Source organism: Balaenoptera musculus, chromosome 9, assembly GCF_009873245.2.
Source record: "Balaenoptera musculus isolate JJ_BM4_2016_0621 chromosome 9, mBalMus1.pri.v3, whole genome shotgun sequence".
NCBI lineage: Eukaryota > Metazoa > Chordata > Mammalia > Artiodactyla > Balaenopteridae > Balaenoptera > Balaenoptera musculus.
In genome coordinates this window covers 86,523,277-86,549,789 of record NC_045793.1, presented here as the reverse complement: position 1 = coordinate 86,549,789, position 26,513 = coordinate 86,523,277, and the positions used below count along the sequence as shown (strand labels likewise).

Genomic DNA, 26,513 nt, shown 5'->3' with positions numbered 1-26,513 from the left:
TCCCCTTCTGGCGTCAGCTGACACTATGCCTTTCCTGTGACTCAGTCATGCAACCCCTTCTATCTCTGAAGAGGGGGAGACGGGCGAAGAGAAGACGGGGCTACGAATGTGGTGCTAGTTTACCCACAAAGCAGACAAAGCATGAACCTATGGAGGTGGGAGGAGTCCAGCAAAGTAAGAACTGTGTACCTCCAAGACTGTATTGAAGTAAGCATTATGGGAAGAACCGGAACTTTGTTGTTTCCCCTTACGTTTATTTTATAGTTTAATCTTTTACTTGTATTTATGTATGAGAAGGGGCCTGACCATATTTCAGTGCTTAGGGACCATTTATGAACCTTTTATGAACCTGACATAGTCACATTGGGTACCGCTTAAGACACGTCTTTTACAATGAGTGTTTTATGGCTGTTATTTTAATACATGCTCACAAGTCTCGCTTTGCTGTGTTTTTTTTGTATATTAATGCATATTGTTATTTTATGCAGTCACTCTGATGTATTATATACATACTTTCTCCAGAGCCCTTCGCAAATTCCCAATATTGTGCCAACTGAAGTTGACTTCGTGGACATTCTCTCACGGTAATCCCCTAATTCAAATCTGGTGAGATTCTGCAGCATTGAATTTGATTTTACTTCCCTGTGTTTTCTCTCCCCTGTAGTTCTGATAGAAAACATACACAATTCTGCTGTTCCAAGTCATCTCCTCACATATATCTTCTGTAATACTGCATGTTTACCTGTGAGCTGCTGCCCAGAGAGACCAGGGGTCCAATACAAGTAAATAATTGAAATAGTCAAGAGGAATCCAATCCATTTTAAGAAACAGTAATGTCCCTCTCTTCATGAAATGTGCATTGATGTATGATGATATATTGGCATGGAAACACTGGCATGTTTTGAAAACTTAAATACCAAGAAAAAAACAAACAAACCAAACCTCAAAAAATGTTTATGTGAGTCCTAAAAGATTTCTTTTTTTATATCATACTGAATGATCTTTCCCTTCACCCATACACACCCGATATAACCCAAAGTGTGGAAATAAAGAGAATTCAACTCACAGGTTGTCCAGGCTCATCTCCCCCGAGGATTCTGAAGCCAAATCCAGACTGCATCCTGCGAAGGTGAACATCCAGCTCCTTGTAATCCGGACCTGGCATAGAGGAGACCCCACTGAGTGACGAGTCCTGCCTCCCCCCCACCCGCGAGGGACTGAACATGCTGATGATGGATTACTTTTGTGGGTGTGATTAATGAGAGTGCCGTTACAGTCGGTGAAAAGCACAGAGGATAAGAAAAAAATGTATGGTAACAAAAAAGTAGGTATTCCAAAATTAGGTAGTCTCTGGATTAGCACTGACCAGCCAAGGGCATTACTAGGGTATTGCTACAGGCAGAAAGAGCACACACATTTTCTGAGTGAAAAGAAAAATCAATGCCTCCGTAATTCTTCATTTTCCTGAAAGGATTGAGATTGCCCTCAAGAAGATTGGCTGTCACTTTGGCGATGTTACTCTGACTAGAACGATTGTTTTAGAAGTATGAGAGAACAGATGGCAACGCCCTGGAAGTACCTGGTAAAGGACTACTTAGTAATTTACTAATAGCTGTTTATGACTTGATGTGTCCCCATTTAGTGTGTGTAGGGGAGGGGGATATAAACTTACACCTAATAGAAGGTGTCTCTTTTAAAATTGTTAAAGTTAGGAAAGATAAAATCTAAACTTTTCTCTATTGAGGTTTGGGTGAAGTTTTGATTTTCTGACAAACTCCTTTAGGTTTTTCATAACTTAGGGACAGAAATTTGCCTGGGTCTACGTGAACTCTTATCCCCAAAACATTTTAAAATGTGGAAGCCACTAGTAGATTCACTACTGACTCCATAAACATATTCAAAATAAATTAGACGAGGGATATTTTTCTGTAGTTAGCTGAAAGAACAGAAATGTACTTAAAAATAAGCTGGGAAACTCTTCTGTCATTTCTTTTTTTCAACCCTAGAATAAATAAACTAAAACCATGAGAAATATTTTAACTTTTTAAGGGGAATATGATTTAAATATGATTTAACCTTACCCCCTGCCCCTGGCCCTTTGAACCTTCCCCAGGGGCAAATGTCTCCATCATGACTCGGCTGTGCATACTTTCAAGGCCACTGTTAGGATGTTAATCAATGATTAGCAACTTTGGGGAATGCTTATTAATGCCATCCTTTGCTTAAGAAGTATTTAGTGATCTTTGGGCCTTAATGCTTTAAAGGAGGTATTAGAACTGATAGATGCAAGTATTAAGTTAAATTCTCCTTGCTTAAGCAGGATGGTTTTGGAAATTGGGATGGGATTTCAGAGGAGAATCCTCATGGGATAGGAAGCTTATGTCTGAGCCATCTGGGTATATAGTAATAGCCATAGTTGAGAGAGACACTCAATAAGCGATGGCCAGGCAAATCTTTTCCAGACTCTACAGTAAGTGGAGCTGCTGAAGTGATGCAGTAAACAAAACACAACAGAACAGGGCTTGCCTTTGTGCCCTCCAACCTGAGCTAAGCATTTCCAGTGATATGTGAAAGGCAAGTCACTCACTTCTGAAATGTAGGCATAAGCTGATTGTGTGTCTAGTGTTCTCAAGGAAAAAAAAAGCTGAATCAGCCATATAAGTACGTATGTATATATGTCCACATCGTCAAAGACTCTACGACTTTCGTGCCCTTTTACGACCAGATGCACGTATAACCAAAGTCTTTCCCATTCAGTGACGAATATAAAACTCAAAGAAGAATAACCAACTGGATTTCCACGTCCACTAGTCATCCTTTATGAATTGTATAATCATTCATATTTTAAAGATACGACAACTTAGAAAAATTCAGTTCCTATTAAACACTTCGTTAGAGTTGAGTGGTAAAAGGAAAATGAAAACTTTGCCCTACACTCTACAAGTCTCAACTGACTTTTGAACTCAGTTTATTCCGAGGTCTACAACATTATATATGAAATCACATACTGGGGTGTGTGCTAAACCTTCAGGACTCTGGAGGCAAGTGGAGCAGCCCTACAGAGTCATGGCAGGTACGTGTATTTCTCCCAACAGAGGCAGAAAGGCGAGGGGAGAGGGGAGGGTGACAGATAATACCCAGTCACCGTTCAAACCTCTAAAACTTGGTCATATGGCTGCTCACGTCAATCTTTTCTCTAGGTTCCTTTAAGTTTAGAGGACTCGAGACCATATATATATATATAAAATCACAAAGAGAGCACGATATACTTTCGACATTCAAAATGATACAGCTAGCCTATGTTTAACCAGAACGTTCCATTTACTTGTAGATAGTCTCATTTTTGCATTGCTGCTGAGTATGGTAAGTGTGAAATTGTTTCTCCAGTGGCTTCAGCACCAATCCATATTGCATGAGGAGCTCTACAAGGACTTTACTGTGTGATCCATTTTATTTGCTAAGGAAAACTTTCCCCCAAGGAAATGCTGAAATCGTCACAATCCCAGTAATGGCATTTTTGAGATGTGCCAAGGTACAAGGGAGCTGTCTTGTGTCAGAGGATGCTGTGATTCCTGGGAGAACTGGAAAGCTTTTCCTTAATGAATGACTCAGGACTCCTTTATATGTAGGAGAAAAATACAGATCTATGTTTGCTAGTTAATTTTACTTAACTCTGAAGAACTCTGAAGATGTAAGCAGGGAATATATCCTCCTTCCCCCTATTCTTTGTGTGCATTTTGGTGACACTTCGATCCCCTGACTACTGCCCTGACCACTCTGATTTCAAATATAGGGTGATATATGCCAACCATGTCATCTTCACCCTCCATTCTTCCAGGCCAAGATGGCCAGCTTCATGGCACATGTGCCCGTAGAGAGGCAAAAAGAGACCCGTTAGAGAAGTGTGCCTGCAGATGTAATTTACTCTTTATTTTTTTGTTAATTCTGAACATAGACTCAGAGGCTGCAGGGCATGGAAACTTAAGAGAAATAGTCAACTGGAAAAAGAAGTTTAAATGATGGATTGTGCCTTAAGGCAGTTTATTTATTTTTTTCTTTTTTCTTTTCTTTTTCTTTTTTTGTTATTGTTTAAGGAAAATAAGAGCTTTCAGAAACAGAATTTTTCCTTTGTTTCTCCCTCCCTCCCCCCACCCATTTGAATCTGGCTTTAGAAAATAACTAAAACTATATGCACATAGCTGGAAACATTACTCTTCTTCCTTCCTGCTTTGTTAGCTCTCTTGAAAGATTATGATGTTTCTGATACTCTCCTTTAGCTGCTCTTCTGGTCTGATGACACACTTAAAATGATTGTTATCATGCTTTATCTCTTCCCCTGTCACTGCAAGGACTTAAAGCAAAGAAATTCAAGGGCAACTCTTCACCCCACTGTTATAGAATTTAACAATCCTCACTCTTCTCTCCAGTTGGTTTGCAAACCATGCACCTGGCAGGTTGTTAGATGAAGGGGTCTGGGGGACACCTAGTGGGACCTGAGTCACTCTGGATGTCACTCAGTCATGCCCCTACCAACATCCCTTTTTTTTTCTCTTCTTTGTGTTTAGTCTGTATCTGTGCTCTTTTTTCTTTCTCTTCTTCTTTTTCCTTTTTGCAGAACTGTCAGGGGTGCTCTCAGGCATTTCTTGGTGCAACTCAAGATGAGGCAGTCGTTGTGAAGAACTGGACTAAGAGGGTCAGAAAACTCTTTGGACGTTGGTGTTCAACGGTTAGCCATGGCCAGTGTTGCTTGTTCCTTAGAAGTTGGGTCCTAGGATCCTCAGGCATTATGAAATAATGCATCTTAAGATCCTCGTCCCAGATGGGACTTCGCATGACCACGGTGGCAAGCTACAGAAATGGAATTTACAAGTCCTGATTAATCCTGGGCTCTCACTAATATTGAACAAGCTACATCCAGGTAGCAGGGTAACCTCCGTCATAATAAAGAAAAACAGAATTTCAAAAGCTGATTCTTATTTTGTACTTAGACGCCAGGAAGACTTCACATGCTATATGTACCCTTGGTCTAGCTTTTGAAAGACACGGTTTTGTGCACCGTTTCAGGAAAAAGGATGGGTGACTGAACACAACTGATTAATTTTGTGAATGGATTCAAGCTTCAAAAATGCAAAGAATGGCATTTTTATGGATTAATTTGGCACATGCGATGCTGCTGTAAACTCATCAATTAAATTTTGGTACTTGAATCCCCTTTCATGTTTTAATTAAACATAAGCACCACGGGCTTATTATCACATTTTGACACAGAGAATGAATTCACTCCATTTTTCCTCTTGAAAGAGTATTAAACTTTTGGCTTTTCCTTGGAAAGAGATCTAGAAAAGACAGTATGAAGAAGGAATCAAGAATCAAAGGTGGTTATTAAATATGTCCCTGACAAAAAAAAAAAGTCCTTGGCATCTGGATTTCCAATGCACTCTAGATACAAAATGAGTTAAACAGGAATTAAATAGTTTTTATTGCTCGAATCTAACATTACCAGGTAAATAACTAACACATTTTTGTCTTAAAATAATCCCTTCTCTCTACTTTTTTCTCTTTATACCTTTGGTAATATGAATGTGGCCAGACACGTTTTAGCCAAAGTAGAAGCCATCTCCCACTCTCCATTTGGTTCTCTTCAAATAACCAAAGTGTTCAAATAAACTCAGATTTTCCCATCTGAAATACTCCCTTGCTCTCCCCATCCATTTCTCTCTTGAAAGAGTGGTCTCTACGGAAGCCTTCACTCTCTCTCATGTCTGACTCACTCCTGCCGGTCTGGTTTCTGTTCTCTTGGCATTACTGAACTGCTCTCTTTAAGGTCTTTGATGACATCCTAATGACAAAATCCAATGGCTATTTTTTCTTGGCTCATTCTGATTGATTTCTGTGTCTCATTTGATACTGTCGATGCACCCTTTATGACCCCTGATTTCTATTGCTTCAAGAAAAGGTCTCCTTCCAGAAGTGATTTCTACTCTTGGTTTCTGTGATACTCCACACCCTAGTTTTCTTGTCTTTGGGTGGGATTGTTCATTCAAAGGTCCTGACTATGGATTCATTGTTCTTATTAACATTCTCCCTTGGTGATGGCACAATTATCTTTGTCTGTCTATAATATTCCATATGCACAGCATGTAGGAGTTGCTTAAATGTTTCTTGAATTTGTTTTAACATACTCGCCAATCTAGTGTACCTAATAAACCACAGCGTTATTCTACTACTGAGTTTTCGCTTAGCTTCATAATTACATTAGGACTTCCTACTGTCAATTTTACCTCTATACCTAAGCATCTTCTTCAGCTAAAGTTAATAAAATACCTTATAATTATGATAAATTTATCTGAGTCAAAATCATGACACATAATTTGATAAGGAACATTTTATAAATATGAGAAATAGTATAGGAGTTCTACTTATTTTGGATGGAGTCATAATTTTCCAAAATAGTTTCCTAACTTGTGTGGACACTGAACAAAATATTTGGATTGGTTCTTTTCCTGAAAATCTGGATTGCATAGTAGTATAATACACTCAAACTACATTATAACTTTTCTCTTTCAAATAATGTATATATCAAGGTAATGTAAGCTCTTGAGTAGTTCTTCTCTTTCTTCTTTTGTTTTTAAATAAAGTACCTTCAGAAGCTGAAATTTTCAAGAAACGTGCTTGCTGTGGCCAGGAAGCTGAGGTTTAGAATCTCAAATTAAATCCTGCTTTCATTTTGCAGCTGTAATCACTAGGTCTCAGTTTCTCTCTGGTTATAAGATATTCTTAAAAATTACAAGGAGTTTACAGTCATATATTCTTATATACTAAGAATAATTATGCTTTAAACATTTTCAGACCAAGCTAAACAAATACTTTAGACATTATTTGGGGACAGAATGCTAAGCAACATCTGCCATATTTTCTACATATCCAAAAAAAATGACATGGAAACTTACAGAATGAAATGATCTCAAGCACATATATTCTCCAAGGGGTGTTAAAACATGCTGAGATGGATAATGAGCTGTCATCATGGAAACACTCTAGAGATGTGTGCTGTGAGCCCACAGACCTGAAATAGTACTATTGTTATGAAACGTTCTTTTCTACAATTGTTTCAGTGTTCTCACTTTCCATCCAGTGGTCTAACCAGCTGTTCAAAGCACTTCCTAAGAGTAAGAAAATCTGAATATTCCTTTACCTCCTTCATTTCCATAACATTAAATATTTCAGTCCAAACCAAATTAATAACTATTTTCAGAATAATTAGGTCAAAATTTTTTTCTTTTAAGTAAATTAATTGGTTATAACTAAAAGCTCTTAAACTTGAAACTACGCTATTCTATTCTAACTTAAAATACTATTGAAATGTAGCACTTTATAATTGGCATGGTTTAAAAAAATTAAATTGATATAGGTATTTAGTTGATGTGAAAAGAATTTCATTCTACGTTAGCAATATTTTTAATAAGTTCTCGGAAATGTCTAAATTGCAAATCTCTTGAGATACTCTAGCTTCTTATTTCTATTTATCTAGTCCAGTGCTGTCCAAAATGAACAAAATGTAAGTTACATTGGTAATTTAAACATTTCTACTGACCACATTTTAAAAAGCAAAAAGAGATAAGTACAATCAATTTTAATAATATACATTTAACCTAATATATCCAAAATATTATTTAAGCATTAATCAATATTAAAAAATAATTAATGAGATATACATTTCTCTTTTTTTTTTTTGTACTAAGTTTTTGAAATCCGGTGTGGATTTACACACGTCTTACAGCACATCCAAATTCAGAGTGACCACATTTCAAGCGCCTAATAGCCACATGTGTCTAGAAACTTCTGTATTGGCTAGTGTGGATTTAGTCAATCTGGTGGCTTTCTTTGGTACCTGGCTTTGAATCTAATCTTTTACTAAAGCATTTTATGAAAGAACTTAATGAATACGACTATTTTCCTTTGTCTTTTGTTTGTTTGTTTCCTTGGCAGCCATCAGGCCAAACTTGGTGAGACTTGCCCTCTACCTTAAATATATGCTTATGCGGGTGAGTGAAATTAGCATGGTGATTATATACTAATAAACTGATACTACTCAGAAGAATGATTTGTTACACAAAATGGAAGACGTTTCATTCACAGGACTGTGAGTACTGAAGAATACTTGCCAGAGGAATCCATTCGAAAACTGGTCCTTGGTGGCACTTGTTCTGGATGGGAAAATGGGGAATTAAAATTGAAATTCATTTATGGCATTTAAAAATTCATCTTTACTTTTTTTTGGTTTCAATTAGAACTCACTCCCATTCTTGTTCTCGTGTTTAATGATTTTTTTTCCTCTAAAATCTATGGAAGTTAATGGACAGATTTACCTGGTTTTATGTATATGAATATGTCTGTAAATGTATTTCTTTCACATGCAGGCAAAAATCTGAATTCCTTTAGATCAGAATGGAAAAAAAGGTCATTATTTCCAAACATTAAGCTTTGATTCTCATTATAAGAATGCTTATTTGAAAGTAAAGTCAATCCAGAACCCCAAATATACACACAATAAATAAAGGTCTTTGAAATCATGTTATGATATTGTACCATCAAACACTGAAATGAAAAGTGAAAAATTCAATCAATGATTACATTGATTTATGTACACCAGTCCAAATATTTTGACACTTACAATTATTTGGATAGTTGAAGTTATGTATAAGTAGTTGAGTAAAATTGGTTTATATTAGCCATAGGGATCCTTCATGAGAACTATGATGTCATGTATGCTACAAATAACATAGAAGTTTATGGACATGAGTGTAAAATACTATATATATTCCATAATATATATATGAAGTACTATGAAAAAAATGGGTATTTTATCATTAAACTTAAAAAGTTAAAAGAAGACCAAATTCTGATTGCTTTCTTACTGAGCTTTGTTTGCTTTGAATAAAGAGTTCTACACTATTCAACACAAAAAATGAAATAGAAGCCTCTTGAGGGCGATAATGAGGCTGTTCCCCAGGGTACCCCGCACAGCTAGCCTCACTCATGGTGAGGAGAATGAGACTCCCTTCCAGGCGATCTGTCTTTTCACAGTAAATTAGTTTTCCAGCAGAATTGTTATTTTTTTAAAAATCTCCATGTTTACTGTGACTGCTTAAGATTATGAATTGAGAAATATCGTTTCATCATAAAGATGGAGCTGTAACAGGGATGGGAGATTGCTCCCTTCTAAACATTTCCATTAGTTGTAAAGGTGACACTTTACATTATCATAATCTCACTAGGACCTACTTGCCATCAGCAATTAGACTCAGTTTACTGCAGCCCCGATGGCCTCATTTTTATTCGTGGAAGTACTTTGGGTTACACTGTCAACTCGTGCTACCACCAAAATGCTTTGACAAACTAAATAACTTTCAATCAAGGACTGATTTTAGAGTTTACTTCTCACATTTCCACCCCGTTTTATCCCCCGCCTGATTCCCGGAGCATTAAGTTTTAAACTACTGAATGAAATAAATTTATAAGCTAACGGATTGAATCTAATTTCTAAAATACATGGGAAAAACATGTCTCCAACCTAACTTTTATTTCACTATCTTTATTACTTAGCTATTTCTTTCTCTATTAAAAGGAACTGTTAGAAATATAATACCACAGTTATTTACAAAGCTACTCAGAAATACTATTTTTGAAATTAGATTTCCGAATTAAAATTTACATATGAAAAATGGCAAACAAACTTAACTGGATCTACTGATCTCTTTTATCAACATACTATAACTGCAAAGTGACGCATAATGTGATATATCAGAAACTCCAACTGAAAGGCAATTTTTTTTTCACAGATCAAACCGTAACATATATTATATTCAAGACAGCAATAACGGTTTTCCTGAACAAGGTACAGGAAATTAACCTTCATGGTACAGTTGAGGACATTTTAAATGATAATGTTATTAAATTTTTCTGGTCTTTTTATGATTCTGATATTAAAGTCACTGATAAAAATGTCTAAACATTTACATATCATCTTATTTTGATTTTTCACTAAAATAAAATAGTGCTCCAGAGAACATTTGCGGGTGGTACTGGACCACCCACAGGCCACTGGACACCAGCAGTGTCCAAGCACATTTGGCCAGGGCTTGATCTAGCAGCGTTCAGACATGTAGATGTTCTCCTAGAAGCCAAGGTAGCCTTTCATGATCACTGAATAGCTGCGCAGCTATGGCAGCCATGAATTGATCAAAACCTTCCCTAAACCTATTGATGTTTCCAGCTTGACTGTGTTAAGTATTTAACCACAAGGGCAAAGGAGAATGGAGAAAAGAAGGCTCAAGCAGAAGCACCTGCACAGGCTTCAGAGCTCTGGTTCTGAGCACAATGCATCTACCGTATGTGTTATGGTTCCCACCATCAGTTTCCATTTAGAGTCTCGAGTGCTGTGCTGCAGTGGACGGTATTTTTACACCACCCCAGCTTCCCAAATAGCTCTGCCGTTAGGATGGGAGACAGTGCAGACTACAACCCTTGCTCACTAATAACAAGGAAAGAGCAGCAGAAAAAAACAGATGGTTTAGAAATACCACCACCCATTTGGGATAAGTTATGAATTATATGCACATTACAATACTGAACAATGAAAGAATTCCACAATGAACAACAAAAGTGCAGGATAAAGGCCACAGACGTGACAAACACAGTGGTCCATTTTTGATCAGCTATCAATTATAATTTCATTTCAGATATAGTATTAAAAACAGTCTTGTTCCTCCATTATGCTCTTTAACTGGCTTGTGGTTACTCTTGATTACCACCTTTGGTACAATACTCATTGCTTATTATGGGTTAATGCTTCCTAATTTCTCAAAAGAAGGATTGATTGTGTGAGCTCATTTTGAAGAAATTCCAGAGGAATTTCTGTTCTAAAGAGGTCCTACCAGAAGGCACATTATACCATACGGATCCCTGACACTTTTACGATCTACATTTGAGTGATGTCTTACTGCAAAGGAGTATGGACGTGTTGTACCTCATAAATTGTTTATTCATAATAACCAAGGTTCAATGTGAAGAAAAAAAAGTTTGGACAACTTCAGTCATAATTCAGCTTGGGTTCCTACCAAGGGACAGAATCATTAGGGAAGAGTTTCAGGGAACAAGGATTTTTCTTCTCTGTCTCTTTTGGTTTTCATCAGCTTGTCTGCTCCAGATTCTGAGGCTGCAGTGGGAAGTATGCCCAAGAAATGGTCCCATGAGCTGAGGTGACAAGATAAAACTTTAGAATAAGTCTGACTTAAAGAAAAGTGAAGCAGCAGGACAGGGCCCTCATTCCTAAATGATCAAGTTCCTTAGCATGATCAAAACTTTATTTTGTAAGATTCCAAAGTAAGCCATACTCATTTTCTTTGGGAAACACCTTGTATTGCCTTGTTTGGCATTAAAAAGAGGAGCCAGGATAGGCATTTTTTCTGCAGTTATGTGCGTACAGTCTTCCTTAGGAGCAGAAAGACAGACAAAATTAACTCCCTTTTGGTCCTGTGATTATTGTGGTGATGAATCTGATTTATTCTCTGTGATAAGAATGAGAATTTCTCTTCACTTAAATGAGTAAGGCCTCACTGCCATACTTTTCCTACTTAGTTTGCCGTGCTCTAGACTTGCACATCTGTATAGTTTTCTGGGTATGGAAGGAGTTCACTGGGTGTTTGGCTCCCAAAACAAGTTACCACATATGTCTTTACCTAAAATTAGGGATAAAACATGTATGGACAAAAACTCAGGGAGCCAAATAAATTAGCTTGAAAGAAATTATTTATCTGAGTAGGCTTTAAAATTTGTATTCAAATTTAGATGTATGCTTTTCTTGGACAGTAATGATGTCTATCTCTTTAACAGACTACGTAGTAAAGGGAAGTCATATAATTGGTCATTCAAATGAGGACAATCTGGAGTGTGAAACGGGAGCTATTGATTATGCCAGGACAATGCAGAGCAGGAATGTCTCAGGCAAACTGGCAACATGTAGTCTTATGGGTAAGAAGGCCATTATAAAATGTTTCCTATCATATGAGACATATGTGGTTGAAGCAATGATGCAATCACATATAGAGAAAGAATGACAGGAGGAGATGGGAGGGTGGAAAGCAGTGAGGGCCTTTAGAAATAGTCTTTTCCCCCCAACGTTAGAAATGGTGTACGGAGCCCAACAGTTAAAATGTTAGCATACAAACTGAAACAATTCAAGCCTTTCCTCTTGTAACTGCAAAGAAAATTAGTCTTTCTTTCATGAGATTTATGGGAAAAGGAGGAGTAAAAAATAGCATGGCTTATCTCATTACACAAAGGTGGGTATTTTTCTCTGCTTTCAATTTTAAAAAATCCATGTAATGGAAACAGCAAGAAGTCAATTATCAACAGAGGCTATTACACAAAGGAAAGTGAGATTTATCTAAAAGTACTAGATAGAGATGAAGGTGGGTAGATTTTTGCTATTTTCTGGAAATTGCTGGTAATGATAATAGGGTCAAGCTTGAATAACTAACATGAAAACCCAGAAATGCCACTGGTCAAAATTTCTTTGTGGACTATTTAGGCATGGTTCTTCTATTATGTATACAAGCTTTAAGCTTAGGTGGAATGAAGTTAATCGGGAAAACTTTTCTTTTTGCGTGGAGCTCTCCAGTAAGAACTAATGAGATTTTTGATAATTAAAAGATATTTAACACAAGACATTCTCCTGATTAAATATTAATTTTGCACATGGAACGAGAAACTATGGGTCTAATTGTCTAATTATATTTAAACTATTGTCTATATTTACTGTACATTTCCCTTGTTAAAATACTGATATTATTTGCTCTGTTATATAATACAGTGTCATTCAGGAATTGCTTTCCTATGTTTTTGTCCCCAGTTTCACTGTAAGCTTCATGTGAGCAGAGATTATGTCTCACGATTTTTCTCTTGTGGAGTGCGCAGCAGAGTCTAGACACATACTGTGTTTCATACATTCTTGTTGACTGATGTGGAGCCTGAAGATGCCACCTCTGGGCATTCTGCCTGATGCCCTGAAGTCAGAGGCATTGCCTTGCCTGCTGGGTGGTAGAATCTTCTTCCTCTCAAGTCCCATGTCATCATAAGAAGATCTTATGAAGACACGAGGTGTTTCTAGTCTTTCGTAAGCTTGTATTTGCCATGTTGTTTCCTGTGGCTCTAGTATCCTACGGTTGTCTTTGTTTGTTTAAAATCACAGCATTTTTTTTTTTTCAGGAATACATCTTTATTAAGATGTCCTGTACATGCACATTAAAATGTCAGCATAATCTAATTAGGAGCCAAATGAGGCACAGCATCATTTACATCATTTGATAAATTTCCATCATTTGCAGGGGACTAGTGATTTGAATCCAAATACTTCTTGACAGCCTGGATATAACAAATATTCTGTAGCTCTGTATAGCAGAAGCTTGTGGGTGGAGGTACATTCTTTTATCTGGTTACTGCAACCCAGTGAATGCAAAAAATCTGTTCAGCATTAGACCTAGTTGTAAAGGAGGATACCATGAGATCATTACAGGTTAGGGAAAATGTCAAAGGACTTGGTTTAGACAGCTTTGGTTAGGATTCCCTTCCGTACTTTCTGTGGTCCCACTATTTCTTCTTCTAGGAAAAAGTTTGGGGACACAGAATAAATAGAGCCAAAGCTAAATGTTATGAATGTAATTCAAAAGAATAAGAATAGAGTGGTTCACAGTCAAAATTTCAAATATGGGTCTTTTGTTTAGATGCAAGCATTTCACGGTCATTAAAAGAAAACCTTATCTGAAGATGCTGAGAGATAGACTGAGTTTCCCTCCATTCATTACAAAACATTTTTTTTAGCATTGTTCTAAAAATTTAAATGAGACTTTTTCCACACTTGGAAACAGGATGTATATAGAGGGCAAAGGTCTGTTCTGTTCTATCAAGACCCTGGCATGTGAAACTGAGAAAAACAGACTGAACCGATTAGCTATCCAGAGATTAGAGAAAGTGGTGCCATGTTTTTTTGGTTTCTTTAATCTTCGGGGCAGAGTTTTTCTTACCTTGACATGATTTCTGTGTTTCATTCACACTCATTTAGGTTATGAAATAACAGGATAGAAAGAGAAGGATGGAAAGGAAATGGAGCTTGCCCTCTTTTGGCTCCTAAGAGTCGTGACCCTGAAAACATTTTTGTGACCTTAGAAACATTAGAGAGAGCTGAGAAAGCATGAAGCGGGAGTGAGATGAGAGAGGCAGCCGCAGGGCATATGCAGGGCTCCGAGGGCAGTCAGGGTGTTTGTTGTTCGAGTGGCTTCAGACGCAAAGCAAAAGGGGTACAGAGCTCCCAGAGGAGGACTGATAAAGAAAGTCACGGGAGGTTAAGGCGGATCGGTTTGCTAGGTTTGTTACAGGTGAGGAGCGGAAAGGCAATGAAGAAAAGGAGCATTGCAGGGGCTGGCTAAAGAAATCAGAATTTGTTTATAGGTTTGAAAAAGAAGGTCATGCACAATTCCTGCTCACAAACTGAGGGCACAACCAGCATCAGACCACCATAGAGAAAAGACGGAATAAATACCAACAGTGACTTGTCCGAATACTAAGCCTTGCATTGGTCAGGAAAACAGCAAAAGGATGGGAACAAATGACTAATGAAGGGACAAAAACAGGAGGAAGCATCTCTTGACGCTCCCTACAGGTAACCACAAAATTCAACAAGCCAGTGACAGGAGGATGATATGTTTCCACCTTCTGAGTTAGAACTTCGCCTGTATCCTGATCTCTACTTGTTATATACGTATTCTTCTTTGTCTCCCAGTTAAATTCGTGAGAGCAGGACATTTACTCAACTTTGGTATCTCCCCATGGTACTGAGGGCCAAGTGGGTATTCGATAAATACTTGGTTATCGAAGCAGAAAACGTATTAAGAACTGTGCTGAAATCTTCTCAAGTTTTTTCAGTATAATGACCATTAATACCTTGAATTCATACCCTGTATTATACAGTGAAAAATGCCTACTTTGTTCTAATTCTATCACAGCAAAAACATTCTAACTGTACAGCCCTTTAAAGACATTTCAGTCGTTCAGCCAGAAGGAGGAGAATCAAATACAGTAGCCCTGACATAGCCAATTATTTTTATAAAGTGGCAGGAGTGGGGTGGTGGAGGTTCACGTTGATAAAGATGATTTCTCAATGGCCTGCTGTCCTAACTAGTTTATCAGCCAAAATCACTTTTACAGAGAGTTGTAGAGGATGGGCAAAGGGATATGTCTACTTTTCCCCTTACCAGCTGGGGGTGGAATTCTCAGCCCCTGGGCTCATCAAAGAGTAAGCAGATTTGAGATCCTCTGAGATAACACACAATTTAAAACTTGCTATTCATGCTTCAGGTGATAAAGTTGGAAAGAAGACACTGGCGGAACACCAAAACAAAGGAAATCAGCAGACCGTAAATGGGAGTGCCCGGAACCAAACCCTTCTCACTAGGCTAGTTTTCTCAATCCATTACTCAAGTTCATATTGTACTGTGTATTCTCCTCATATATTATACATTCATGCCATTTGGATTCCTGTCCTCTAACATTCAAAAGAGATGACCTGTGAGATGGTGGAAAGAGGAACAATGAATGTATATGCAATATTAAAAAGCTTTGTTTTCTAATATTTATAAAGCGCAATGAAATAATTTTAGAAGACCTTCAGATAGGATGACAAGTGCCTACACGATATTTTACGAGTCAACTTTCAAATGGGTCCCAGTGCATTAAACAATAAGCGGAAGTTTCAGGTAGAAATGATTGGCACCTGCTCTGTGCTGCTTTCGGAACCATTACTTTCACCATTATGAGTTGGAAGGACTTGGCTAACATTTTACTCACATTCCTAAAATCTTCAATGACTGCATTCATGGCTCTAAGGAAATCTATGCTTCAGACTCAAAATCAGATTAGACATGAAAATCCCAACCATTTCTTCTTATTATCTGGTGGCTTAAATAAAACTAGCAACCTCTTCCCCTATTCCCCACCCTTGGCCTCCCAAATACATTCCTGATTTTCCTCAGGGGCTTAGGGGGAAAAAAGTAGGAAACAAAATTTAAAACCAAAAGATATAAGCTTTTTTTGAGTTGACAGGCTTTTTTCTTTCTTTTCTAAAGAAAAGTTTCGATCAGCTGGCTTTACTTTTGAGATACGTTTTGAACCTCAGAATATAAAATCATGCCAGATCATTTCAGCCTCAATATATCTCCTGTCAGGGCTTCAGCTGTTATTAATACACTCTTGTTTTTTGTGGCTTTCACTTACGCCTACTTTCATAAATGGCTCTAGATTTCTCGTAGAGCTCATATGGGTCAGGCTTCCTTGGGTCAAAGGCCTCTGTTGAGTCAGGAAAGGAACTCCTGTGAAGGGCGGGTGGGAAGGGCAGGTTCTGCGGTATGGCCGGAGCAGATAAACTCGTTTGAGGACTGCCTTGATTCTCCCATCGGTCCGTTATCTGGAAAGTGAAAGAGAACAGAGAAAATGACTGACAATGAATTCTTTCCTGCTGTTACCTTTGTCACATACCACAGCCCTCACCTTTAAGTTTGACTTTCTTGCCCTGTAGACTTTTCTTTCAAAAAACATTCAAAACTTTGGTGTAAGTGCCTTGAGAGATTCTATTTCTATATAATAAAGCACCATAGATGGTTATAAATATATGTGTTGCCTGACTTTTGAATGTAAACTTTCATAACCTTGTCACCTACTAGCTAGTAATTTTCAGCAAATCACTTAATCTGTCAGAGTCTGTTTTTTCTCCCTATAAAATAAAGACAATATGTATCTCAAGATAATTTATCTGTGCTTATGACTGTATGGTATTGTTCCTTTTCTAAGATGGCCCCAATTCATTACACCATTTTTACTAAAGAAGAAGATGAAGTAGTCTGCATGCATCCATTTGATACCTATGCATATCCGAACCACCTCCTACACTTGAACATTCAATCACTTTCCTCACAGTTTATAAGTAATTATACAACCCTTTGGGATTTGTGAATTGTTCAAAATCTTCTACGAAGCCTCATTTACTGCTGATCTGGTGGTTTCTTCTCCAAAATGCTGCTGCTGCTACCATCATGATTTATTAACGGTCTGTAGAATACTATGCTCTTTCATATACATTACCTTCTTTGATTCACTATAGCCCCGTGAGGTAGAGCAGGGACTCATTCCTTTTTATCAAGGAGAAAAGCCACGCTCACCAAGATCACCTGTTTGCACAGCCAACTTCAATAATCAACTGATTGCTCACTCAAACTCAACTTCAGCTTTTCTGCTTTGACTAAACCTGTGTGTGTAGAATGATATTAGGGTACCCTCTTGTCTAAACTTCTGCACTGGGTGAGCGTGGTCCTCAGGATAAAGGCCACTCTCTAGTGGGGTATAGTGGCTCCTCAGGGCCCAGGTTCTGATCCTCTTTCTTATATCCACTGATGGTCTCTCATTCCCTGGAATCCATCAGGTTCTCTCCAGCCTCTGAACCCTTGCATACTTTCTTTATTTCTCTTTCTGCCTGCAAAGTTTACCCATTTTCCACTCTTCCATCTCCCACCCTCATTATACCTGGCTACTAGATTCAGAGGAGACACCTACTCTAGAAGGCATTTGCTGACCATTCCTGACCTGGTTACTTGTCCCTTCTAGGTGCTCCCACAGCACCCTCTACCTACCCCTCACACTCAACCATAATTGCAAGTCTACCTTTGTCTCCGCAAATAGATTATGTTGGGGACGGAGACTGCAGGGGATGCAGTCTCTCTCACTGTTGTATTACCAACATATAGCAAGTGCTCAGAAAATGCAAATTTAGTGACTGAATGAAATCATCAGTAACATATGGTCACTTGTTCTTTCTTTAAAACCAGTTTTGATACACACTATTTTGAGCTTGACAGGATTATAACTTTCTGGCCCCTACTGCACTGTCCTGCTTTTGTTTTCATGATGGCTATATTTTGGTCAGGCCTCCAAAGCCAGCTGTCACCTATCAGTGATAATGTTTTAAAGGTAGAGAGGATTTGAGGTACTATGTACTGTGTCCTTGTGTAACACAAAGGTCCCTGTGACCCACTTATGTACTTGGGACTGTGGCAGGGGCCAGGTAAGCCAGCAAACTGGAAAAGAAATGGGTCATTGACCCTTCTCTCAATAAGACTGGTGCTACAGTCTGAATGTTTGAGCTCCCTCAAAATTCACATGTTGACAATCTAACACCCAAGGTAATATTACTAGGACGTGGAGCTTTGGGGAGATAATTAGGTCATGAGGCAATAGCCCTCATGAATGGAATTAGTGCCCTTATAAAGGAGACCCCAGAGAGCTCTGTAGTTCCTTCTGCCAGGTGAGGTTACAGCAAAAAGATGGCCATTTAGGAAGTGGGCTCTCACCAGAAACTGAATCTTCTGGTTCCTTGATCTTGGACTTCCAGCCTCCAGAACTATGAGAAATAAATTTCTGTTTTTTATAAGCTACCAGTCTATGGTATTTTATTATAGCTGTTGGAAGAAACTAAGACAATTGGCCTCATTTTAATTTGTTTTCTATATGGGCTACTGACCAAGCTTTCGTTTGAACAAAGGTTCTATAGCTAACAAAGATGGAAAACCCCTAGTTGAGTTCAATTCCCTAATATTAAACATAATCTCTAGGAACATAGAGAGGTCCAGCAGCTGTCAGTGGCAGACCCTGGGTCAGAAACCAATCTATAACTATAATGGGAGTGCTTTTTTGCATAATAATACATTGAGGGGAATAACTGGTAAATTTGTTTAGAGTTCTGGCTAATTTTCTGCTCAGTGACCCTTTTGCTCCCGTTTAGTAAAAATCTTTAAATATGCGCTTCATAATTCATTTGAAAGCAAAATTTGCCTACGAAGCCATGGTGGGTTCCTTTGGTCATCCATTCTCTGTGCCTTTGCTATGACAGGAAGACCCACATTGTGGCTAAAGGCATATATATATATATATTTTTAAATTAATAGCTACTCTATTTATTTATTTATTTATTTATTTTTAGCTGTGTTGGGTCTTCGTTTCGTGCGAGGGCTTTCTCTAGTTGCGGCGAGCGGGGGCCACTCTTCATCGCGGTGCGCGGGCCTCTCACTATCGCGGCCTCTCTTGTTGCGGAGCACAGGCTCCAGATGCGCAGGCTCAGCAGTTGTGGCTCACGGGCCCAGTTGCTCCGCGGCATGTGGGATCTTCCCAGACCAGGGCTCGAACCCGTGTCCCCTGCATTGGCAGGCAGATTCTTAACCACTGCGCCACCAGGGAAGCCCGGCATATTTTTTTATTTTTCACTTTAACTGACTCTAGGCACCATGTGGGTGCATTCTGGCTATGACTTTCTCCCTTCTGTTTCCAAACATAAGATACTAAATTCTAAAAAGTAAATAAATTAGAAATATGGTCTGAATTGCTGTAGTATCCCGCTTGTCATCATAGGGCTTCAGCAAATGTCTATTTCTTTCTCCCATCTTCCACGGAGGGTTATCTGATTCCTCCATAAGTCTTGCTGGTATACACACTGTCCATGTACAGTTATTGGAGCAAACATGGTTCAGGTGAAGTATCAGTATTCTAAAAAACATTCTTAAAACTACAAAATAATAACGTTTTGGGCACTGTTTGGGAAAGTTTCTGCGGCAGACTGACAAATTCTACAATTTCTATAGCACAGAGATGGAGAAATTCACTGATTCCAGTTCATGCTTAGTAAAGCATTCACAATGTCTTGCTGTGACATTCATAAACCCTCAAGTCACTCTGTCGGGGATTTGTAAGACTGTAGAGCAGAAAATCACAGCGCCCATGAAATACTGAAAAGGCAGACGCGTAGTCCTTCACACCCCCGCCCCCTAATTGAGTTCTTTGTTATTCCGACACAGAAGACCATGGAGCAAACCCGCTGCCCTGGGATCAGAGGGCACCCTCTGCTTTCTGGGACTGGTGTGCTGATCTGACAGCACCTTTTGAAAGGTGCCCTCTGTTGACTTCTCCCTACTTTCTTAGATAGCTTGGTCTTTGCACTTTTGCTTTCTAGCCAGGACACCTTGTGCTCACTTGTTCCTCTCAATCTTCGTGAACCGCCTAGATTCTGATCCCATCCCCCTACGCCACCTACAGTCTTCCTGGCCTTGACCTCTAGAGAGCTGTGTTTCCTGCCAGCGTTTGCCTCTCAACAAGGCTTCTGATTGAATCTTGTCCAGTCCCAGTGGTGTCCTTACCTAGGCTAATATTTATAAACACCTCACTAGAGTAAGAAACATGAAAACAAAATCATTTTCTTTATATGGCAGAAGCCTTGTATCTCTGTTGGCCTTGACGAATGAGTGAATGTCTAACTGTATGGAAGGACAAGTCACTGAAGTATCAGTGGCAGGGTGGACATACAATCCACAACGGGATGTCAAAGAGTAAAACAGAAAAAACCTGATCATGGTGTGGTTAATTTTTTTTAACCCCACCTTCTGATTCTAGGATGCACACTGGGAACAGAGAGCTTGTGAACAAGGCAAGTTGTCCTCCCCATGAAAACTCTAGAGGCTGTTTGCTTCCCATAGAAGCTGGGGTAGTCTAAACACACCTCCTCAGGATTTTAGGGCAGGGCTGGGAGATGAAGGCTTTTGGCTTGATTCAGTACTTGAAGAATGAACTTGGATTCCTTCCAGATGGAGAGAATGAGAACTCACTATAATTAATGTATCACTTGTTACACAGAAGTGACTACCTTGATGTGGATTAGTTTAAGATGTGGATCAGTAGGACGGAAGAGTGTCAGGAAGTGACACAGGACTGGGAGAAGGACAGACCTCACTCAAGACAACATTTCCTTGTCCTGCCTAAGGATGTCATCAATCCCCTTTCAGAGGAGAGAGTGTATAAATCCAAATACAGTGGGTATGTGTTTATATATATATTTGTTTAAGTGAATAGTTTTGCAAACTATGTTCATTTCATAGGGTGATTAATTTATTAAGGGTTTATGCATGGAGGGTCTGCTTTCTAGGATGACAATAGTTTATATTTTTGAGCATGTAGAGGCTCTGCTTTAAGCCCGTTACATGGACTAAGCCACAGACTCTTCATAGTAACCATATGAGAGGAGTATTATTATTATCCCCATTTTATAGATGAACTTGAAATACTGAAAGCTTAAGTAGCTAGTGGAACGTACGATAGCTAGTAAGGAGAAGAAGCACAGTTTGACTGTAGGCAGTAAGCCTTCAGAACCTGCACCCTAAACCATTATACCACACTGCCTGTCACCACAGTCCCTAGTCTGAAGAGTGTCTGGTAGATACATGGAGGATGTTAAATTGACAGTCCTCTATCTTCACTTAGCCTAGGACCTGGAACTCCAAGCCTTGGCTTTTGTAGGGATGTATGGGGTCAGGATTAATTGTAAACTGAGTTCATAAAACCTTTTTTGGAATTATTGAGTATGGATGCAATTACTGTAACGACAGCAAATGCTGTAATTATGCCAAATGGCGTCGTGTGTGTAAATGTGGTGCATATAAGGAAATCACTAGATTGCATAATTGTAGCACCAGGATGAGGCTGCAAGATTCCTCGTTAAATTAGATAAAGATGTGTGTAACCACAGAGCACAGATTTAACTCTGATGGTGAAAGGAAGGAATGATTTAGATTTTGGTCAAGATAAAACAAATTTCATTTTAAATATTTTTAAATACCTCTTTTCAAAATCACATGCATCACTAAGTGGTTTAACTAGGCCCCAGTGAGACCAGTTTTCCCATCTGATATTCTCTGTGGACCAGATGAGCCGAATGCTAAATGAGGACACGCTTGGTGAGAATGTTCTGACAGCTCAGCCCCTCATCACCAGCTCCGGTTTCCTCGTCTGTCTTTGAGAGGAACCTGGAGCTCAGGCATATCCCAGGGCTCAATAATATTTTATTTTCACAGGTCTTCAAATAATTTTAAAGCCATGTTATTTAATTAAGCCAGTTACTGCACTTGAAAAGTATGCAAAATTATATCTCCATTTCTAAAATGAGAAAATCAAGCAGTTAAATATTCCCTCAGTAAAAGAAAAAAGGGAAGCAATTAACCCAAGAATTCCCTACTCACTGGCCAAACCAGGGGCCACTGTTTGAGCTGCTTACTGTGAGAGGAATGAAAAGTAGGTGGAAGATGTGATCCCCTGAGATTTTTGTTTTGTTTTGTTTTTGTTGTTACTTGAATCACTTTGCTAAGCTCTCTTCCAGTCATGAGTTTTAGCCATTCCAGTTAGGGTCGACTATTCTAACACACCATAGAATGGGATCCCAGAAAACCAGTCCCAGGTCTTCGGACTTGGATAATTACTAGTTTCAATCTAACGGCAAGTAAAGATCATCTCTAGCTGGGAAGGCAACTTGGCTAAACTTGCCTCACAAAAAGATTATTAAAATACCAGCCTCCTGGTATTTTAGCATCAAAATTTCAGGACAATTCATAAAGAAACTAGGCCCAGAGAGATTAGGTGATGGCAGAGTTCACCGGTTTCTGAAGATTCAGAAGCACCACTTTGAGTGATTGTCAGGTTTGGTAGGAAAAAAAAAATTTATTTTCACATGCACAGACACACACACATATTTAGCTCTGTATACATTAAAAAGTAAATATAAATACACAAATATATATACAGGTAAATTTCTTGTGGACCAGACTTAATTTGCAGGTCAAGACCTCTGGGCTTATAATTTGTACTGTTTTTAAAAATTCAATGTGATAAAAACGATAGTATTTCTGATGGGGTAAAACAAAGTTTTCTAAAGTATTTTCAGTACACCATACTGAATAGTGTTGATGCTCATTTTGTAAAAATATTAAAAAACAGACAGACTTGTCTTCATAGGAAAGTAAGACAAGTTATTCTTACACAGAGGATTTGCTCTTTTGACATCACAAATCTCAGAGGAGGAAGAGATTTTGAGGTCACCCAATTCAAATCTTACTTAATGGAATTGTAATAGTAACTAGCAATAAAGAAGTAGAATAATTTCAACTTACAGGCTTTGGAGTTTTCCATGGAGAAAAGAAACCTGTAATAAAGAAAACAATATTTGAACTTTGAAAATATACCCCACTACCACTTACGGGTGGCATGATATTTAGATAACTGCAAGTTATTTTAAATCGGTTAATAGCAAACAGCAACAACAAATTCTACCTGGCTGCATAGTTTTTTTCAAGGGGACCCAAATAATTTTATTGGAATTATATTAATGATTCCAGGAATATTTCCTTATTTGGCCTGAAGATTCTGAAGCCCAGTGACAGTGAATAACTGTGTGGCAAACGATCAGTCACTTTACAAGAGCTAAGACTGAGTCATCCTTAGCGATTTGCGTGGCACAGCCTTAGCGGGAGAGGGAGAGGGAGAGGGAGAAAGAATACAGATAGAAATTTAGTTATTTAAAGGTTAATACCTTTGCTTAGTATAAGAAAATAATTCTGCTTTATGTACCTGCTTTGTGTGGTTAAAAATCAATCAACAATCCTTCATTAGTCCTAAGTTTAAAAATAATGTATATATTATGAATTAGATTCTATTATAATTGCTTATGGGTCTTTTCTCCAACTGAGATCTTCTCTAGAGCAGATATCTATTTTATTATCCCTCTACCCTAGTGTTAGCCCAATGTTTCTCATGAAGAAGCAGCTCAAAGTGTTTGTTAATTGAATGACTCAGGTATCATCAAAGCCAGGCTTTTTTCAGCTTATTGAGCTCTTTCAATTATCACAAATGGTGTGACAATTGGACTGACTCTGTTGTGATCCAAACGACCTTTAAGATAATTAAAAGTAGGGCTTCCCTGGTGGCGCAGTGGTTGAGAGTCTGCCTGCTAAGGCAGGGGACACAGGTTCGAGCCTTGGTCTGGGAAGATCCCACATGCCGCGGAGCAACTAGGCCCGTGAGCCACAACTACTGAGCCTGCACGTCTGGAGCCTGTGCTCTGCAACAAAAGAGGCCACGATAGTAAGAGGCCCACGCACCGCGATGAAGAGTGGCCCCTGTTTGCTGCAACTAGAGAAAGCCCTCACACAGAAGCGAAGACCCAACACAGCCAAAAATAAAAATAAATAAATAGATAATATCCTTTAAAAAAAAAAAAGTAAAGGATAGATTAATTCCTTTTCCTTTTTTTCCCTTTATTGTTATTATTTTATCATATACTGACCCTAGCAAGCCAAAGCATGATCTAGCATACAAAACAAAATTACTTTCTTTTCATACCATCTTGTCGCTCTTTCAACGACTTCGCTCACGTTAATGTTAGGTGGTGTCTGATAAAATGCCTAATAAAAAATGGAATGTTGAAAATATGCCACATAATGTTTACAACCTTTAAAAAACTGGGACTGGTACTAAACGGATTATGGTTTTCAATTATTCCCATTTATAGGAAATATCTGAAGAATCTAGACACAATTATCTAGATGTTAAAGCAATCCCACTCAGTTATGGTGTAAATACTAACTGCACCTCAGCGCAGCGTTGTAAAGAGCTGATGCTGCATTTTATGAAAAGAGCGAAAGTATGTAAATCCATCATGTTCCTCAGCTTTCCTTGAAACACAGAGCTATATTTAATGCTTAAGTATAACAAGTATCTTACTAAGGAGATGGGGAGAATTAGCTCACTTTCTCACACACTCTGTATGTATGTTCTTGTATCTCTTTCCAACTATTAAAAAAATTCTGTTCAATGTGTGGTTTGATTATAATTTAATTACAAGGATTTAATCACATCCTTTTTGGTAACAGCTGAGAGTAAAACTACAGATAAATAAATACATTTATCTCTTTGACTCATTCTGTAAAATGCCAATGAAAACAATGTGACCACTAATTAGAAAAGTGAAAAGCAATGTGACCTATTGGCCAATTAACGATTATTTTCATTGAAGGATAAAATTTATTTGCTGTTTTATGGAATTGCCGGCACAGTTCTTTTGAGAAAAGATGTCATTTACACATTCTCACAGTGTCAAAACATTCAATTATTTCCTTTACTTTCTCTGTGTTCCTCAACTTTCTTCTTCTTGCAGTGCCAGAACGGATTTTGAATATTTGCTGCCTTACATTTGTTAGGTGCTGGGAGTTTCTTAGACTTACAGATGTATTGAAAATGGTTCCTTTTTATGGAGCTCTCATCTCCACATGGGGCATTATCTTAAAAGATGATTATTCCTCCTATGGAAAATGTATAATCATCAGACCTCTCAGTAGTTATGGTGTCAGAACTAAAATGGCATAAAAGGGACATTAGTCAAGATCAGACAAGAAGAGAGGACCGTTTAATTTGACCACCTATCATCACAGGCACTTTGGCTTCCCCTTCTTTTGAGGCAGTTTTATTCAGTCTAACCTCAGACCACTGGCACGACCCAGGACTTCTTCACTGCGCCCATCATGGCAGTTTCTGAAATACGTCTAATGCTGAGCTGTGCCCAGGAGGCTTTGGTCTCTGAAGCAATAGTTGCCCTTTCTGAGTCATTGTCCAAAAGAAGCTGCTTGCTTCAGAGTAAGTAATTTTAGGTAGTAGAAATAGTATCAGAATAGATTTCCTTAAAAATAAATAACTTACGTGACAGTTTCTTTGGCAAATTATCAATCATGCTATAAACATTTAAATGAAGATGAATAGAAAACATCTATTTTGGGTATAGCCAATTTGGCTCAATTAATCGATAAGGTCAAGTTTTCTACATGATTAATCTCCAGTTTTCTGCTCAACTTCATTGGAAGAGCTACATAAACACTATAAGAGTGTGGGTCAAATTATTATATATTATAAATGTATGGTAACCTTTTGTAGGGTTTACCCCTCTAAGAAATCTAGTCTATTCCAATTAACATAAAAAAACACCTAAAACAAAATAAAAACATTTAAATCCTTATTTCTGTAATTTTTCTTTTTCTGAAATCCTTCTGGTTGACATAGATCAAGAAGCAAGATAGGCTTGGTGTGTTGAGACTATTACTTTGGGTTTCTCACCACCCCTACCTTCACAGGGTATACGAATAGGGATATAGGTAACTTTTTCTTAAGACCTTCAGAGCTGATAGTCCTTTTTACAAAGCCACGTTCATAAATAAGAGCTTTTCTAAAATGCTAATAAAGCTTCCTTTATATTTTAGTTATTTCTGGGCTTTATTTTGCCTACTTCTATAGAAAGGGAATATTACAATTCTCTTATGGAATTAAAATTCTTTATAATGACTTGACCTCTGTTTTCCATACTGCTCATTATTGAAGTGTGCTTGTGTTGTGTGTGTGTGTGTACAAATGCAAACATTTATTTACCCTAACTCTGAGACAACAAAAGTGAAAGACCTCAAGATACAGTTTTAAGTAACTGAAAACATGAGTAGGGACATTTTTAAAAGGGAAGCGAAAAAAATGGGAAAGTTAGATGCAGTCCATAAGGA

The 26,513-nt window shown here is 38.2% G+C and overlaps 1 protein-coding gene across 9 annotated transcripts in view; it reads right to left on the bottom strand.

The window, feature by feature from the left end:
• MAGI2 (membrane associated guanylate kinase, WW and PDZ domain containing 2) overlaps nucleotides 1-26,513 on the bottom strand; it is a 1,338,650-nt gene that overhangs the window by 146,100 nt on the left and 1,166,037 nt on the right. For 5 of the 9 annotated variants that reach the window (XM_036863218.1, XM_036863220.1, XM_036863227.1 and 2 more), the window contains 4 exons: nucleotides 23,088-23,119; nucleotides 16,330-16,519; nucleotides 8,166-8,207; nucleotides 1,067-1,158 (listed from right to left, as the gene is read on the bottom strand). In XM_036863218.1, coding sequence (XP_036719113.1) covers nucleotides 1,067-1,158; nucleotides 8,166-8,207; nucleotides 16,330-16,519; nucleotides 23,088-23,119 — 356 coding nt within the window. The remainder of the gene's footprint in view (nucleotides 1-1,066; nucleotides 1,159-8,165; nucleotides 8,208-16,329; nucleotides 16,520-23,087; nucleotides 23,120-26,513) is intronic. The other 4 variants (XM_036863221.1, XM_036863224.1, XM_036863219.1 and 1 more) reach the window with 3 other exon arrangements.